The sequence below is a fragment of the Alnus glutinosa genome, chromosome 1 (assembly GCF_958979055.1).
Source record: "Alnus glutinosa chromosome 1, dhAlnGlut1.1, whole genome shotgun sequence".
NCBI classification, from domain to species: Eukaryota; Viridiplantae; Streptophyta; class Magnoliopsida; order Fagales; family Betulaceae; genus Alnus; species Alnus glutinosa.
This window is the reverse complement of record NC_084886.1, coordinates 34,356,280-34,374,204: the sequence shown is the minus strand read 5'-3', so window position 1 is coordinate 34,374,204 and position 17,925 is coordinate 34,356,280. Positions and strand designations below refer to the sequence as shown.

Genomic DNA, 17,925 nt, shown 5'->3' with positions numbered 1-17,925 from the left:
GCATTTTTAAGACTCTATTTGAAATTACGTTAAAAACCTTAAAAAAAAAATAAAATGCAAAAAATACTTCTTTAATCTTTTACTCTAAATAAAATAAAATAAAATAAAAAACACACTTTTAAAAAAATCTTAAAAATAGAATTATATTTCTAAATTTAAAAAGCTCTATTTTTAAGGCAGACTCTCGGTCCTAATTCCCCATCATTATCGATTTGTTCTCTCAAAGAAACTAAAAGAAAGTGAAAAGTGGTAGTATAGTAATTAAATAAATATATAGGGGCATGTTAGAATTATATGTCCTTTTCTAGAAACATCTCACTTGCACAGTAATGGGAGTCCGAGTCTCCCTCCCACTTCAACTCCATTAATACCAGTGGTTGTGTAGAAGACTTTGCAAAGAGCTTCAGCAATAGCAGCAATGGGAGAGCCTGACCTTCTTCCTCTTCCTCTTCCTCTTCTTCGTCTGCTTGTTCTCCTGACTCTCAGCTCTCTCTTTCTCTTCCACTCTGCTTCCTCCGAAATCATTTTCGAGGAGCGATTCCAAGGTACGGCCACTTTGTTCAAGCTAAGATTTCTCATATATTTGGCGTAAAGATATATAAGAGAGCACTCACTTCAATTGAACTTTGTTTTGTTTTCGTTTTTTTCTTTCCTAGAATTTCTTCCCTGCGTTTAAATTTGGTGTGTGTAAAGATATGAGAGCGCTCGCTTCAAGTGGACGTCATTTTTCTTTTTTTGGTTTCCTTGGATTTTCTCGGCGGCCAAATCCGGTGTGATTTGTGAGCTAGTCCAGTTTACGGTAGAATAATGCTTTTTTAGATGAATTAGAAATGTAATTTTATTGTTGGTGATATTTTCGTGTTTCTTTATTGTATTTACACAAAGTGGGACCTTCTATGTCGGATCAATGTGTGAGAGTATTTTTCTGTTTTTTTCTTTTCAGAAAATATATAGTATCGAAAGAATTAAAAAATATTTGTATTCGTAAGGTTTCTTGAAATTTTTTATCCGTAATTTCAAGCTTTTTTTGTCTGATAAATTAATCTGATTCATGTGGAGAAAGATGGGTGGAAGAGCCGGTGGGTCTTATCGGACTGGAAAAGGAGCGAAGGGAAAGCCGGCACGTTTAAGCACACGGCAGGAAAATGGTCTGGGGATCCTGATGATAAAGGTATTCAAGTACCGTTTATGCGCCAAATCCTGTCTTTTTAGGAATAGAAGATATTTATTGTTGCAACAATTATCTTTGAATGAACATTACTTGTTTATGCCTCAAGGTTTAAGTGTGAAATGTCTTATGAACCAGTGTTATTAACTTACATATTTCGAACCAGAAATTATCTTCTACTTATTAAAGCAAAAGGAATATGCAATTTTGAGCCTATGCAATCAAATTTTTTCAATTGAAATTACGTCAATTGTATTGGTTTCATGAAGAATTACAATGAGAAAGGTGCGTGAGAAGTGCACTCTAGAAAATTGAGCAACGTATGGTTGACATAGCTAATAAGGAAAATACAAAATACTCACACAAATGCGAGAAATCCCCATACTTTTTCCCATTATCACTTTCTGGTTGTTTTCATTTGCAAGTCACTCAGATGTTCAATTAATGTAGCCTTTAGTATCACTGCGGTTTGTCGATTGGTGTGTACTGGGATCGTGGAATTATAGCAGATGTTCATGATGCCTTGGAATTGCAGGTATTCAGACATATAACGATGCCAAGCATTATGCCATATCTGCAAAGATACCAGAGTTCAGCAACAAGAATAGAACTCTAGTGGTACAGTATTCAATTAGATTTGAACAGGACATTGAATGTGGTGGTGGTTACATCAAGCTTCATTCTGGCTATGTCAATCAGAAGAAATTTGGTGGTGATACTCCTTACAGGTCTGTCAATTAGTTATATTTGATATCTTTCACGATACTTGCTTTGAGAGATTTGAACTCGTATTGTCATGTGTTTGGAACGGGTTTTTAGAATTTTCCTTTTGTGGTTACAGTTTCCAATCTGCTTAGAAAAATTATTCTACTTACCATATAATCCATATTCTGAGTGTTTTTGGGATTTAAATATATAGAGTATATTCCACTGACTGATCACATTTTATTATGCAGTTTCATGTTTGGACCAGATATATGTGGCACACAGACAAAAAAGCTTCAAGTTATACTTTCTTACCAGGGGCAAAATTATCCCATCAAAAAGGATTTACAATGTGAAACAGACAAGTTAACTCATTTTTACACGTTTGTTCTTAGGCCTGATGCAACTTATAGCATCCTGGTTGACAATAGAGAAAGAGATTCTGGAAGCATGTATGCAGACTGGGATATCTTTCCTCCAAGGAAAATAAAGGATGTCAAAGCAAAAAAGGTACGACCTTGCTGGATGCCTTTTTTAGAATTTGGACTATATTGATTCACTGATGAAGATGTGTTGGTTCTGTACACAAATAATGAGCTGCATATTTCAATTGAAGAATCGTGTTGTTCTAAAATCATGTGTAATTGGCGATTGCACCATATATTGTTGGAGAATTCTTTAGCTATCTAACTCTCTGACGAAGATTTTGCTGTTTTCCTCTATTGACTTGGTTTCTTCTCACAGCCAGTAGACTGGGATGATAGAGAGTACATTGACGACCCTAATGATGTTAAACCACAGGTACAATACTCCCTTCTTCTTTTTTCTTTTTTCTTTTTTCTTTTTTCTTTTTTCTTTTTCCCTTCTGAACAGTAATATGTAATTCTTTACTACATAAGTCACAGTCATGATCTGTCTTGATGTTGCAGGGTTACGATTCAATTCCTGTTGAAATTCCTGATCCAAAGGCGAAAGAGGTGAGTTGATTTCTCATGTATAACAATATATTAAGTTATCTGTTTTGTCTCACTAGGTGGGGTTTAGTACTGAACATAATGTGTAGCAGGAGGGTTTTTCTCTTTATTATGCATATTACATACAAATATTTTTTTACTTATTGTTACATTGTGATGATATGATTTGATTATTAGAAGAATTAGTAAATATTAACCTGGGGTAAATGATTGATTAGTAAATAATGATATTTTGATTACCTATCAAAAAAATAAAAAAGGTGATTGATAAGTTGTCATGAATGGGGGTAATGATTTTTTTTATTTTTTTATTTTTAGCCTGATAACTGGGATGATGAGGAAGATGGAATATGGAAGGCGCCTAAGATTCCAAATCCAGCATACAAAGGACCATGGAAGCGCAAGGTGCCTTAACCAACACATAGAAAGTTGAAATTCAACTCTCTTGTTACATTTTTTTTTAACTACTGGAATGTATGTTATGCTACAGAAAATCAAGAACCCCAACTATAAGGGGAAGTGGAAGACTCCGTGGATTGATAACCCTGGTAAATGTCTGTTCTTCATAGTAGCATGCATTTGAGACTAAACTATTCGGATACCCGTGTGCATTGCTGAGCACAATATGCATGTATCTTTAGCTACTATTGTCACAATATAATTATACGTCAACCGACCTGCTGTTCATTCTAATATCATAATCATATATAAGTATTTTCACCGTAGTGCTAGTTCAATCATACTGTTATCATCAAATCTTCCACTCGACTGTTGCTACCACCATGTTGTCACCATTATTGCAAAGGGTGCACTGAATTTTGAATTCATGTCTTGCAAGATTTTCTCTTTATCCAAAGTCATTCTTCTTTAAACATTATTAGTTAATAAAAGCTTTTTATAGTGTTTTCTAATTACCATCATAATTCAGAGGTTAGCAATCTCTTCAAGTTGACCCCTATTTTCAAAATTATGCAAGCCTGCTTTAAAAGGAGCGTAGATGAAACGTTTTCTTAAAAAATTGCTAATAATCTCAGTGACAAATGATGTTGAGCTTTTATTTAAAGCCTCTTAGGGTTTCGAATGCAGCCGTAACTGAATCTTTTTCATCTTTTTCTTCGTAAAAAAAGAAAAAATTCTATTCAATGATAACATGGTGAGATGCACCATTTATGCCATCATCTTCATACATCAATTCCACCTTTTTTGTTTTGCTCTTTTTTCTTCTTTCTTCTTTGAAGTATTTGGTATTAGTTATAACCCCATGATATAATTGAAGACAATTTTGAAGTCTCATAGTAGGGCATATATTCCTTTATGTGTGAAAGGGCAAACAAGAAGTGAGTCCAAACAGAGGGGCCTTTTTTAACATGCTAAAGAGGTCAGAAGGAGCATTGGCCATGGTGACTTAAATAAATATATATAAAATAACTTTTGGACTGTTAACTTTTGCCACACGATGGCCTCATACTTATCAATTGGCCTTATGGCCATGCTTTTATTTTTCGACACCCATTTGTTTTCAGTTGTTTTGCACCCAGGCAAGAGATCAGCAAGCTCCTGAACTTGATTATTTTCCATAAGAATCCGATTTTCCATAGCAGCTATTCACTTTTTATAGCAGGTGATGATAGTGTCAGTAGATGAAGCTAGTTCATCATTATCAAGCGGAGACATGTGAAAGTTTCCACCTAGTGTCAAAATGTCAGCTGGAGAATTTTTTTCATGTTTGTTTCTGCACTATTGAAGAACTTGTGAGGCATATGATGGCATCATACTTTCTATAGGTTTATAATTATTCCCACTAAGCTGAGAGCTATCCTCTTGAGACATACCCATGCTAGGAGACAAATCTCTCCCACTATCTTCAATGATCACATTAACAGTAGGTTGAAGACTTATTCTCCTATCTCTGTGAAAAGATTGTGTCTCGTAAAGCTTAAGATTCTTTCTAATATCTTCTCTTCTTGGGAAATCATTCCTAAGAAAGTAGACATTTGAGTCTCGATGTTAGTCAATCCATCATTAAACCGTTCATCTAGCGTTAGTTACTCTTTTATTTACTTCTAGGATTCAGTTTTCCATCAGGTTGAGTTGTGGTTTGAACATAGCCAGCCAATGCCTAAGGTCTCTAGTGGTCCATGTTTGGTTTCTTACCAGTCCTTAATCGTAGGGTATTGATGGGACTGATTTGGAAGTCACTTTTGTGAAGGCACTCTATATATAGGTCAACGGTGGATCTCTCCAAAAGTTGTTGGGAAGATTAGCATGCACCATCAACAAGCTTACCATGTTAAGTAGTGCACGGTTCCTTTGCTCACCCAAACCATTTTGTTGTGAAGTCCAAGAAATCGTTAATTAACTCACGATGCTTTATTTTCACAAAGCTTTTGATTTGGTAGGAGAAATGGTTATGATATATTTGAAGAGCCTCAAGCCTTCTCTCCTGTTGATTCCTAACCAAGTTAGGAAATTCTTGAAAACAATCCAATACTTTCAACTTAAAGGAATTCTAATAAATAAACCCAAATCTCATGTAATCATCTATAAATGTGAGGAAATTACTAGCACTATGGTGTTCCCTGACATTCATTGGTCACAAATGTTTGAGTGGAATAACTCTTAAGATAGAAAATGCTTTTTTACCATTACCAAATGGTTTCCTAGTATCCTTCCTTTTGAGGCAAGGTTCACATAACGTTTGAGATAGAAAGGCCTTTTTACCATTACTAAATAATTAACTAGTAGCCTTCCCTCTAAGGCAAGGTTCACGTGGTGAGTAACTTGAACTCTGTTGAGTGAGCTCAATAAGCCTTCTTTAGCTAATCTTGTCATTCTATCAACTAATCTTGTTATTCTATCAAGTTGAGTATTACTGAGCCGAGCATTGAATTTAATTGAACTCTAGCATGCCATTTCATTGCATTAATTTTAAGCATGGGCCACAGGAAAAAATACATTTAACTAACTCCACATTGGAGAATAGTACGAATTTATGTTCTTCCTCCCCTCTTTTTATCCGTCTCTCCTTTAAAGTGGTGTGTCTCTAGGGTTCCATCACCATTTGCCTTTAGTTTTTGGAGGTGAAATGCATCCAAGTATTCAGATAATACTGCGGTTGTCGACAGGCTTAGGGAGCGTAACACGGTTTTATATATTTATGGCTTTCCTTCACATACCTTGTCAGGTTAGAATTGAAGGCGAAAGCAAGTACATATCGTTGTCGGATTGCTTTACGCTTTACCCTTTACCCATCAATTAACATTGTATCATGAGAAGACTTGGTGGGTCTCCATGCTTTAGAAGCTAGGATACATGAATGAGTCCTGAAGAGTGGCCTTTGAAGGAGAGATGAAGAAAATAGAGGGGAGAAGAAGGTGTTCTATATCTTTGTATAGTGTTATGGTTGGTTTTGTTATAGAGAGGGTAGAGTAACCACCAATCCCATGGGTCTGGTCCAACCAACCTTATTTCCAACAATATGATTATGGAAAATGATGGGAAATAGTAACATGTATTGGAAGGCTTTTGTGTAGTGCTTTCCAACCAAGACTGGATGGTACCATCTAGTCAACCTGTTTGAATGATCAGCCTATCTTTAATCCAGGGCCAGCTTAATCCACTTGGTAATGACTCAAAAAACACTTTTCTATTTTCAAAGACAAAAACGTAAGCTCTGTTAGTTAACAATTTCTTGGGGGTGTTTTGGTTTGAAAGTTTGAATTGTGTTTTTTGGTGTTTTCTGACTTTCAACATAGCCCTGGTGACCTCTTAACCTATAGCCTTTTTGCTACCCAATGCAAAATTCATCCCTCATCACCTGTTTCCTTTTTATTCCCCCGAAAAGGCATCATAAACCTTTGTTGCCTTTCCCACTTCCCCAACCAGTTGCTTGAGTCCATCAACTCGCTAGCCCTTCTCTCCAACTCATCCTCACTCACAAACCCATCATCCTCTCTCTGCAAGTTAATAGCCATCTTCATATCCTTCACCAAAACATTCATGTTTAGGTGCTGCTGAGCATAGACTGAACATGCCACCATTGGCACTCTTGCAACCACTGCCTCCAACACCGAGTTCCACCCACAGTGAGTCACGAACCTCCCAACGGATTCTTTTCTCAGCATAGCCACTTGGGGTGCCCACATCTTCACCACCATGCCCCTATATTTGGTTCTTTCTAGGAACCCTTTGACAAGACACCCTCCAAATCAAACTCTGCAATATACTTCTTAGTCTACTTGGTGTTCTCATCGCGTGGTGGCTTTTTTGCTACCCACAAGCATCTCTGCCCACTCATTTCCAGCCCATAGGCTCTCTCTTTCACTTGTGCCTCCGAAAACGATCCTCAGTTGCCAAAGCACAAGTAGTCAACACTTCTACTCAGTTGCCTATCAAGCCATGCCAAATGCTCACTTTTTGGCACTCGTATCACCTTTATTTCCATCTACATGTGCTTGTTCTTCTGTGTTAGCAATCAAAGGACCTATATAGTAAACAAACGGAGTTAGCGAATCAGACACGCATACACCATCAACAATGGCCTTTATGGCTTTTGGCTCCAAGTCCTCAAACTTTTTAGCTATAATCCCTTTTGATTTTGGAAGATATGAACAGAAGTAGAAGAGCATGTACCAATAAGCATGGTCGTCATGGTTGAGTGTTGGTTCAGGTATGTGTGTTGCTTTCAACAGTGAGGACATTCCTAGGAAGTGAAGCTCTGTGGTGGTGAGTTCTTGAAGCTCTTGGTGGTTTGCCTGTGGATTTTTGGGAGGAAAAAGAAGGCAACGAGACAATAAGCACTAGAAGTGTAGGAGAAAATGCATTTGCTTTTGACCGATAAGAACCATACGATGTAATGAATGAGGGGCTTGTAGGAGAGAATCATTTTGCAGAAATGTGTGTGGACGGCAAAAGAGCTTGGACGCTGCCGAGGAAAGGACGTGTGGCAAGTAAAAACAAAAGTAAAGAAGCTTAACAAACAAGAGTGTTTTCTGTTTTAAAAATAGAAAACTCGAGTAAAGAAGGTTAACAAACAGAGCCGTACCTTTCTCAAAATTATTAACAAACAACTCAAAATACAAAATACTTTTTAGAAACTTTTCACATCTATAGGAATATTTTGACAATACATATGCTTAAATTTTGCAAGTGTAGAGTTTACTTATTACTTCAAAAAATTAAAAAATTAAAAAGAAAGTGTTTGTGTGATCACCCTCAGTGGAGGAGAAGAGTGGTCGTATGGCATCCTCTGGCCAAATGTGTCCACAATATGTTAGGGGTGGCCATGCTACCACCGCAATAGGGAAAAGGGTGGCCGTGTGGCCACCCTAACCAGATTGTGTGGCCACGTGTCCACCTCTGTCCTTGTCAAAGGTAGCTGCGCGGCCACGAGATAGGGTGGCTGCGTAGCCACCTTCTCCTCATGGCCACTCTTTTCTTTTTAATTTTTAAAATTTTTCTTATAAGTTAGAAGTCTACTCTATACCTGTTAGTATGTTTTCAAAATAAGCATGTTTAGTATTTGTTTCTTTGAAAACACAACCAAACAATTTTTTAGTGGACCCCACAAAAAACATTATTGAACATTTTTATTTAGAAACTATTATTAACACTCTTGGAGATGCAAATTTTATTTAAAATCATTTTTTTTATTACAATGTCGTCTTCCAATTTAGTTAAAATCAATTGATTTCTCAGTTATTAATTTTTCAGTTGAACTTTATATTATACTTTGTTTATTAGCAACAAATTTATTAAAAGCTCATTTTTTATATTGAAACCATTTTTCTAATTTTTCATATCTAGATTTCTACTAGAAATATCTAAGATTAAAAAAATACTTACAAATCAAATAAGTACACTTTAAAATGAATGGATGTACTAAAATGAAAAATAATCTAAAATATAAAATTTTAGAAAAATAGAAATTGGTACCTAATGATAAGTGACCACAACTTGGGATAAGGGCACAAAGAATATATAACCTTTGTGAAAAGAGATAAAATGTGGAATGAACAAATAGTAAGAGGAAAGATTGATAAAATGTGAGAGTAAGACTTGTGAAAAAAAAAAGGAGGAAAAATAATCAAAAAAACAATAGAGTTATGGATAAAGTAGAAATTAAGTTAGAAGTAATATTTTAGTTTAGTTTGCCGTTGGGTGCTTCTTATAAGTCCACCTCTATTTGGAATGGTGTTATTGAAAAAATGGAAAGGAGGTTGGCGGGTTGGAAGCGGATGTATTTGTCGAAGGGTGCCCGGTTGACTCTTATTAATAGTACGCTCTCCAACATCCCCACATATTACTTATCATTGTTTCCTATTCCAGTGAGGGTAGCTAATCGTCTTGATAAAATTCGAAAGGATTTTTTTTGGGCTGGCATTGGTGACGAGACCAAATTTCATCTAGTAAATTGGAACAAAATTTGTACACCTTTGCATGTAGGTGGGTTGGGAGTTCACAATTTCATCTAGTTCAATCGAGCTCTCTTGGGTAAGTGGTTGTGGAGATATGGTAGGGAGAGAGAGGCTTTATGGCGTTTGGTGATTGATGCCAAATTTGAGAGTTTAAAAGGGGGGTGGTGTTCGAAAAAGGCTTCGGGTTCGTTTGGAGTAGGTGTATGGAAACATATAAGGAGGGGGTGGAAGGAATTTCGAAATTTTGTTCGTTTTGAAGTGGAGAATTGATCAAATATTAGTTTTTGGCAAGATTGGTGGTGTGGGGATAGATCCTTGAAGCAATGCTTTCCAGCTCTTTTTAGTATAGCAAGGAATAAAGACGCGACGGTGGAAGATAATTTGGTGGTACATAATGGTGTTATTCAGTGGAATGTTCTCTTCACGCGACAAATCCAGGATTGGGAGTTGGATATGGTCCTTTTTTTCTTCGATCGTCTATACTCCATTTCGGCTCGACATGGGGAGGGTGACAGGTTAGTGTGGAATCCCTCTAAAAAAGGTTTATTTGAGGTGAGATCCTTCTACGAAGAGCTTATTATGGAAGATGGCCCATTTGTTCCGTATTTCCCTTAGAAGAATATTTGGCGTGTTAAGGCTCCAACAAGGGTGGCCTTTTTCGTTTGGTTAGCTGCTTTGGGCAAAATATTGACGCATGATAACTTGCGTAAGAGGAAGGTGATAGTAATTGAGTGGTGTTGTTTATGTAAGAAGAGTGGGGAGTCTATTGATCACTTGTTGCTTCACTGCGAGGTCGCCCAGGCTCTTTGGAGCTACGTCCTTATTTTATTTGGGGTTGAGTGGGTTATGCCACGTACGGTGTTAGAGTTGCTGAATAGTGGGGGGGCGGCGATTGGGGTGGTCATGCTATAGAGGCTTGGCAGTTAGCTCCTTTGTGCTTGCTGTGGTGTATTTGGAGGGAGCGGAATGCTCGACTATTTGAAGATGTAGAGCTATCCATGGTGGAGCTACGGAAGCGGTTGCTCAATACTTTATATTTTTGGATAGCCCCATCATAGTTTGAGTGCTTTTACTTATGTAGACTTTTTAAATTTATTCTCTGTTCGTCCCTTTTAGGGGTTCTCTTGTATACTTCCCATGTATAAGGGTTGCGCCCCTTTGCGCTTTTTATATAATAATTGCAATTACTTATCAAAAAAAATATATATATTTTAGTCTCAGTGAGCTATTAGATAGATTTTTTTTTTTTTGGAAATTAGATCTTGAATTGATAAATAATTAAGTTTCATTTAATTTTCTCTCACAATATTTTCACCTTCTCTTGATTTTACCTCTTGATCTTGATTTAGTGCTTATATATTTGACTATTATAGATACCGTCCTTGATTTTTATTTAATTTCATTTTTTTTCCTTAATTACTCATAACTGTTGTTTTTCTTTCTTTATTTCATCTTTTTATCTTTCTTTTTCTATTTCCTGCAGAATTTGAGGATGATCCTGACCTTTATGTGATGAAGCCAATAAAATATGTGGGCATTGAAGTATGGCAGGTAGGTGTCATGATTTGTTCTTCTGGAGTCAAACAAACTACCTTTTATTAGGGAAACACAATTGCTTCATGTACACCCAACTAGGTGACCAGCCATGCTGTTCTCTATCTCAAGTTGACAAAGAGAACTGCAGATTTCGTTCATCTGAATGACAAAGTTGATAAAGTTGATAAATGATTATTGGTCAAGCTCTTCATCCCCTGTTTAGAAACCTGGTAGTTGGTTATCCTCAAAGAAAACCTACCTGTCAGGTTTTGTATGAATTGTTGAACTTACTAGTACTTTTAAGCGTCCAAGACTGAACCACCATCTATTTTATCTACTCCTAATGGCCTGATGAATATTTGACCTTTGTTGATGGGTGGAGCCTGATCAATTTTAATGCAGGTAAAGGCTGGTTCAGTTTTTGACAACATTCTGATTTGTGATGACCCACAGTATGCAAAACAAGTAGTAGAAGAGATATTTGCGAATAGGGAGGTGAGCTATTGCTTGAGAGTTTAATTGTCACTTAGCTCAAAGAATTGTCTTAACTTGATTGTTTATTTTGCATGAAATTTCAGATTGAAAAGGAAGCCTTTGAGGAAGCAGAGAAAGAGAGAAGAGCTAGGGAAGAAGAGGTGATGAACTTGAAGTTTAAATGTTTTTGTAATTTTGTGACTTGACATTATAGTTTCACTGACCAGTTTCTTTCAGAATATTCAGTTATTGAGCATGTAATTGGATGATTGTGTAGGACGCTAAAAGAGCAAGAGAGGAAGGTGAACGGAGGAGGAATGAGAGGGATCGTCGGTACGGAGATAGAAGGCGCCACAGAAGGGTAATGTATCAAGATTTTGTTTCAGGACATTTTCTAGGAAATATAATTTTGCATATATCAGTAGCTGCTTCGGATTTTGAATAATCACCTTATTTAGAAATAAACACATTGTGGTGTTTATTTGTTTCAAGGAATTGAGTTACCAATTTAAGTGATTTTTTGACACATGAATCCTAGTTTCTTTTCCTAATAATTATGCATTAGAAAGTTGACTGATTGGGAGGTAGAGAAATGATTGAACTATCTGACCAATCAGAAGAAATATGATTTAATTTGAGTAATAAGTCTTATGTAATATCCCTTGTTTAAACTCTCTCTCTCTCTCTTCATAAGGTCAGCCCGCAAAGAGGTGCTAATTTCATAGGCTTATGGTTATGATGATTTACTATTGCCACTAAAACTATAAATTTTGTTTTGCAGCATGATCGGCGTGATTACTTGGATGATTACCATGTAAGCATGAATCTCTCTCTCTCTCTCTCTCTCTCTCTCTCTCTCTCTCTCACATCATGACCCTTGATTGTTTATGTTAGATAGCATGGGAGCTTTACTGCTGGACCTTATAAATTTGGTTTCCATTTGAGGAACCTAGAAAAGAAACTTAAGCGGTCACTCTCTCTGTTAAATTGAAGAGAAATGTTTGGTTTTATTCTCTTACTCATTTTTGTATAAGAGATTTGCAAATTCATCATTGAAGCTACGGGATTACATGTGGGTTCTATAATTCAATAGTGGATTTGCAAAAGAGATATGTAAGAGAATGACACCAAACACGGAATATGATTCTCTCTATTTTAAATGAAATGAATACTATCCATTTTATGTTCAAAATTTAAAGTTGATGCATTGAATGGTGTACATGATTTCACATTCTTTAAATTTTTAAAAGACGTGCCAATATTGACTTTATATACATTATTAGATGCATCAACTTTAAATCCTATCATTTTATTTGAAATGGATAATATCAATTTCATTAATGAAATAGAGAGGATCCTATTCCCACCAAACACATCTCAATTGAATGCAATATCTTAGGCTCTCATCTGATGCAAGTAATAGGAATTAAAATCTCAAAGCCATTTTAAATTGCAAGAAAAAAAATAAAAATAAAAATAAAATCTTTGTTCTAATCTTAAAATCTTGTTGATCTTGCAGGATGAACTATGAGGCATCCAGAGCAAATTTTCATACTTTGTATTACATGTATGGAAAAGTGTTTCACATTGGCAGAGACGGATTGTATTTTGTCGGAAGGATGTCCAGAGCCCATGTGGTTGTATGATTGTTGCTGTTGTAAACATTAAACTGATGAGGCAAGAAAGTTAGATCTTGCACTGCTGTTTCTTCCTAGTTGAATATAATAAGAACTGGAATGTGGACGTTGTTGAGTTGGATTTTGCTGGCATGCAAAGCTGGGCTGTTTCTAAATCCAGTCAAGCTAATCATTTCGGTCTTCTCTATTTGTTTGTTTCTGTGCGTTCGCTCTCTCTTTTCTTTTTGATTTTGCATGCAACAAGTTAGTGTTTGCTAATTGCTATTTTGACTCTTGGGATGTCGCATATACATCTTTCTAAAGCAAGATGAGAAGATATATTTGAATTAATTTGAATTTGAATTTCACTTGTATTTTGAATGGTATTGCATATATTGCTGTCGGGAATTGGGCCGGCTGACCCACATTGCTTTGGCCCAAACCAAACTTCTAGGCCTGGTCTCATCATACCCGCTAAGCAGAAAATCAACTCTAATACCAATGAAGTACACTACAAGTATTTGCATCCTCTCCAGTTCTAATGAATAGAAGAGTTTCCGTCCTTGTAAAAGTAAGGGTATAATTGTTCAACAAAATGTGAAAAGATAATTGTACCCTTATTTCAAGGGATAAGAGGTGCTTAAACCTAAGTCATCATCGAGGAAATCATACAAAAGAGATGAAATGAGTGGCATTGGAAGTCAGAACCACTATAAAAGGTAAGTTCAAGCAAGATAAATGGGACTTTTGGTCTTAAGTTCAAAACTCTTATTCAGTGCATTCATATTTTTCCTAATACACCATTGATTGCACCTGAATCCTATTTTGCTACCGTCTTTCTTTCTTTCTTGCAGGTGCAAATTGGTTAAGTATTTAGTACTAGGAAACTGTTCTAAGACTAACAAAAGACAATATTTAAAGAAGAATAATTAGAATATAACTTGATGGTAGTAGGGAGCCCTTGGCTAAGAAATTACCTCCATTAATGTGTTGATAAAGAAAAAAATCATTTTTTTTTTTTTTTTTTGATAAGTAGATAAAGAAAAAAATCATTGCATGAGGGAAAGTGGAAAAAGGTCGACCGCTAAGGAAGAGACAATCTGGAAGGAAAAGGTGAAAGTAGTGTGCTTAAAATGTGCCTCTTTTTGGTAAAACAACAAAAATTATTGTCTTTATGTCTTCAAGTCATGGAAGATTTAGATTTAGGAAGAAGCCCTTCTCTCACCTCTTGGAGAGAATAAAATATATTTTTTCAAAAAGGAAAAAAATTCATAAGCTGAAGCAGGAAAAAGAAACTCAAGCTAAAGTGCAAAAGATCATAGTTTAGAAACAGACTTTTATTGATTGTCTTATTAAACTATCAATGAAGCATCCATGTTTGCAGGCGGAGTATTATTTATGATCATTCATGTGTACAATAAAAAAACATCATCTATATATATATTCGTTGGAAATACAATGGTGGGCATATTTAAATGGGTTTTATTTCAATAAGTCTATTTTAAAGTGGGATAATTTAAGTTGACAAACTCATACTAAAAATTGATTAATTTTTGTTTCTAATATCTCGGAAAACCTTCAATTACCTCCGTAATGTTTCATCACTTTGTATTTTTATTAGTTTTGTAGGGGTATAAGAGATATTTTCACCTATTGACCATCTGATTCAATCCTAAATTTTAGCGGTATGGGCGACATTGGAAAGTAGACCCACGAGGCCACGACTCATAGTTGATGTACAGTTTTTTGTTTTTTAAAAAATTGGGGTATTTAGAGAATTTAAGTACTTTGTTAAAATTTAACAAAAAAAATCTTAACGAATGAATGACATTGCAAAGTTTTCAAAAATAACGATTCAACATTGCAACTTTTTAAATTTAAAGGTAGAATTACAAAAATAATGAAATATGAAGGGGTAAGTGAAGTTCCCTAACATCTACTAAATTATTGTGGCCACCATTGTATTTCAATGATTTAGCTGTCTACTTAAATTGATGCCCCCCCGCCCCCTCCTCCCATAAATAATGAATTGTTTTCAAATCAGCAAGGTTGCCTTTATTTCAACAGAAAATATTTTTTATTTTTTCATTTTCTAATGTTTTGTGTGAACAAAAAAGACTAGTTAATGAAAAATGATTTATGGATTAACAAGAAATTTGGTGCTTGAGGGGGGAAATGAGTCACTTTTCTCAAGGCATAAGTGATAAGCCATTTGTAGAAAAATTTTGTCCACTCTAATTGGGGTGGTGAGGTCATTTCTAAATTATTTACTTAATTTTTTCTGTTTAGGAGTAAATTTGTAAATTCATAAGGGCTTTGTTTACCCTCATTTAGACTCGGTCAATTACCGAATTGGTTCACATGGAAAAACGATCTTCCCATTGTTTCAGTCAGCCCATAGCCCTGAACGACCAATTAAATCACGTTAGCTAGTGAGCGGTGGACGACTACTAGCCATGGGCACCGCTACTGACGGGGTAAGCGCCATGTGGGTCACCCTAAACTCCTCCACCACTCTCAATTACTTCCTCATATCAAACCTCTCCATCACCACTTGGGCCTCGATCAAAGCCACTGACTTCACGCAATAGGATAACCCCCCAAACATGTGGAAGTACAGCACTGTGTAGAGGAGCACGTCGGGGGATTCTCTCTCCAACTAGTTCACGCAAGAAACGACAACTACCGCCCTCAGATTTCGACGGTCAACATTGCTCCCTTGACTTCCCAGTGGTCTCGGACGAGAACATGATCACCGCCAAATTGGATTGGCTCACTTTGACTCTGTCTAGCTTTTGAACTTGAGTCGAACTCGAGCAAGTCGAGACAGATGGTTGATGAGTGCCAAAAAGTGTATATTTGGACCCCTTAATTTACATTAGTTAAACCTTTAACTTTGTTACTTTCTGATGTTTTGGTTAGTTTTAGTGTTTTTGCGTTTTTGCATGGCACTAAGAGTAAAATGACAATTTTCAAGGCAAAAATACATAGAAAAGCTGGATTTTCTGAAGTGCTGAAAAAGTGGATCGATCGACTTTAAAGTAGATCGATCGAAAAGTAGATCGATCGAATTTAAAGTAGATCGATCGAAAAGTAGATCGATCTAATTTAAAGTCGATCGATCGAATTTATGCGGAGCTGGAATTTCAGAAACCCTACCTAACTCTATAAATACCATTCTTTTCTCGTTTTTACAAGAGGAGGCCGCTTGGGAGCGCCTTAGGCGCCGTTCTCACTGTAGTTTAGGGCTTCTAGTGTTGATTTTGTCTTAGAACTTCAAATCCTTGTAAGTTTCTTTGATTTTAATGCATCCTTGGTGTTTATTTATGCTTTCTTTTGTTATGGGTAGCTAATATTTTCGTTTAGGGTTAAGGATGAAACCTCACCATTGAAGAGAAACTGAGTTTCATGCTTGTTTATGCTATTTGAGTTTATGGGTCTTGATTTCTCATTGTTCTACTTCGATTTTTGAAATGATGTTTTGATATCTCTTGTGGTTTCCGGATACAAGTGATGATGTGGAATAAGTTTCATTAAATCGATTGCTTTTTTTTTTCATCTATCAAAACATTGGATATTCATTGTGTTTCGTTCGACTAATACATTTGATGATTTGGGTTAATCCTAATATCTTTTGTGATTTCAATGGACGGATTCATTGAATAATTTAAATGATTTTTGAAGCAATGTAGAGCATACCTAAGATTTGTATGTGAGAACCTCAAAATATGTGTGATGAGCATGAGATTAGGTTGTTGTGATTTGGTGAGTGTGGATTCCAAAACCCTAGACCATTTATTTTCATTATTTTTGTTTATGTTTTATTTTATAAAAAACCCCTAAATTTGGAACTAGGTTAAAATAGGATTAGTTTAAATAGAAATTAATTTTTGCAACGCAATTCCTTGTGGATACGATCTCGCACTTGCACATACATTATATTGCAAACGATTCGTGCGCTTGCGAGTATTAAAATTTGCACATCAATGGTTTTGAATTGGATAGTGGGGAGCTTGTGAGCGGTGGATGACGTAGCAAAGGCAATCACCGAATTACACAGTTGGACTAGCTTGGAAATCTCCGGCTCGGTGTTGATTGGGTTTGCCAGCGAGATGATCACCCCAAGCAAGAGCAGTGAGAAGTAGAGGATCAGAACTTTGAACGAGGTTCGGAGAGAGAATGAATGCGGTGTCGCCTTTGGAGAGTTCGATATGGAGTTGGGATATGAGGTCAAGCATTTGGTTTTGCAAGTGGACTCGGAGTAAGAGATCTGCTGACCCATGGTGGAGTTGATCAGAGCGACCGAGTCGAGGCAGGGCGAGTTGAGTCGGAGCAAGGTCGTCTTGCATGAGGATTGGAGTGGATAGGGCTTTGATGGAGATGGGTTTGCCGGACTGGATGCGTAGGTGAAGGGGTTTTGGGTTGCATGGGATAAAAGGGCTGGATGTTTTGGTGGTGCAGGGAGGAGAATGATGTGAAATTGTCTAAAACACGCCTAAAATGTTTGAAGGTCAATTTGGTAATTGATCGCGTTTAAATGAGGGTAAAACAGAGAAACGTGCGTGGAAAACATCACATGCAGAGCATGTGAGACTCTTTCCGTCAATGTGTTTTCAAACTACAAATTGTGTCAATGTCTCTCCTAAACTACTACAAAAAATGTCAACGTCCGCATAAAGCAAACAAAAAGACAAAAATAATCTTAAAAAAGTTTTAATAAGACAAATATTTTTTATAAATTCGAAGAAAAAAATAAGACTAAAAAATAAAAAAATAATAAAAAAAAGAGAAATTTTTTGAAAGATTGAAGGAAAAAGAAAAAAGAAAAAGAAAAAAAAGAGAGAAATGAAATTCCAAGGGGTGCAAATTGAAAATTATATAAAACAAAATTAAAAAAAAAAAAAAAAAGCGAAAAACCATGGTTTTATTTTTTAAATATTTTTTTTTTTATAATCTTAAGAATTTTTATAATTTTATGAAGGGTATTTTTGTCATTAAAGGACATTGACATTGTTGGGTAGTTTAAGAACATCTCC

The 17,925-nt window shown here is 36.0% G+C and overlaps 1 protein-coding gene across 1 annotated transcript; it reads left to right on the top strand.

The window, feature by feature from the left end:
- Positions 1-350: 350 nt before the first annotated feature.
- On the top strand, positions 351-13,029 carry LOC133879038 (calreticulin-3-like). The gene is made up of 14 exons (XM_062317592.1): positions 351-545; positions 1,064-1,171; positions 1,704-1,896; positions 2,125-2,383; positions 2,618-2,674; positions 2,803-2,850; positions 3,166-3,252; positions 3,338-3,395; positions 10,747-10,814; positions 11,202-11,294; positions 11,378-11,434; positions 11,551-11,634; positions 12,055-12,087; positions 12,793-13,029. The coding sequence occupies exons 1-14, from the start codon at positions 419-421 to the stop codon at positions 12,802-12,804; spliced, it is 1,284 nt and encodes a 427-aa protein (XP_062173576.1). The 5' UTR covers positions 351-418; the 3' UTR covers positions 12,805-13,029.
- Positions 13,030-17,925: the final 4,896 nt, after the last annotated feature.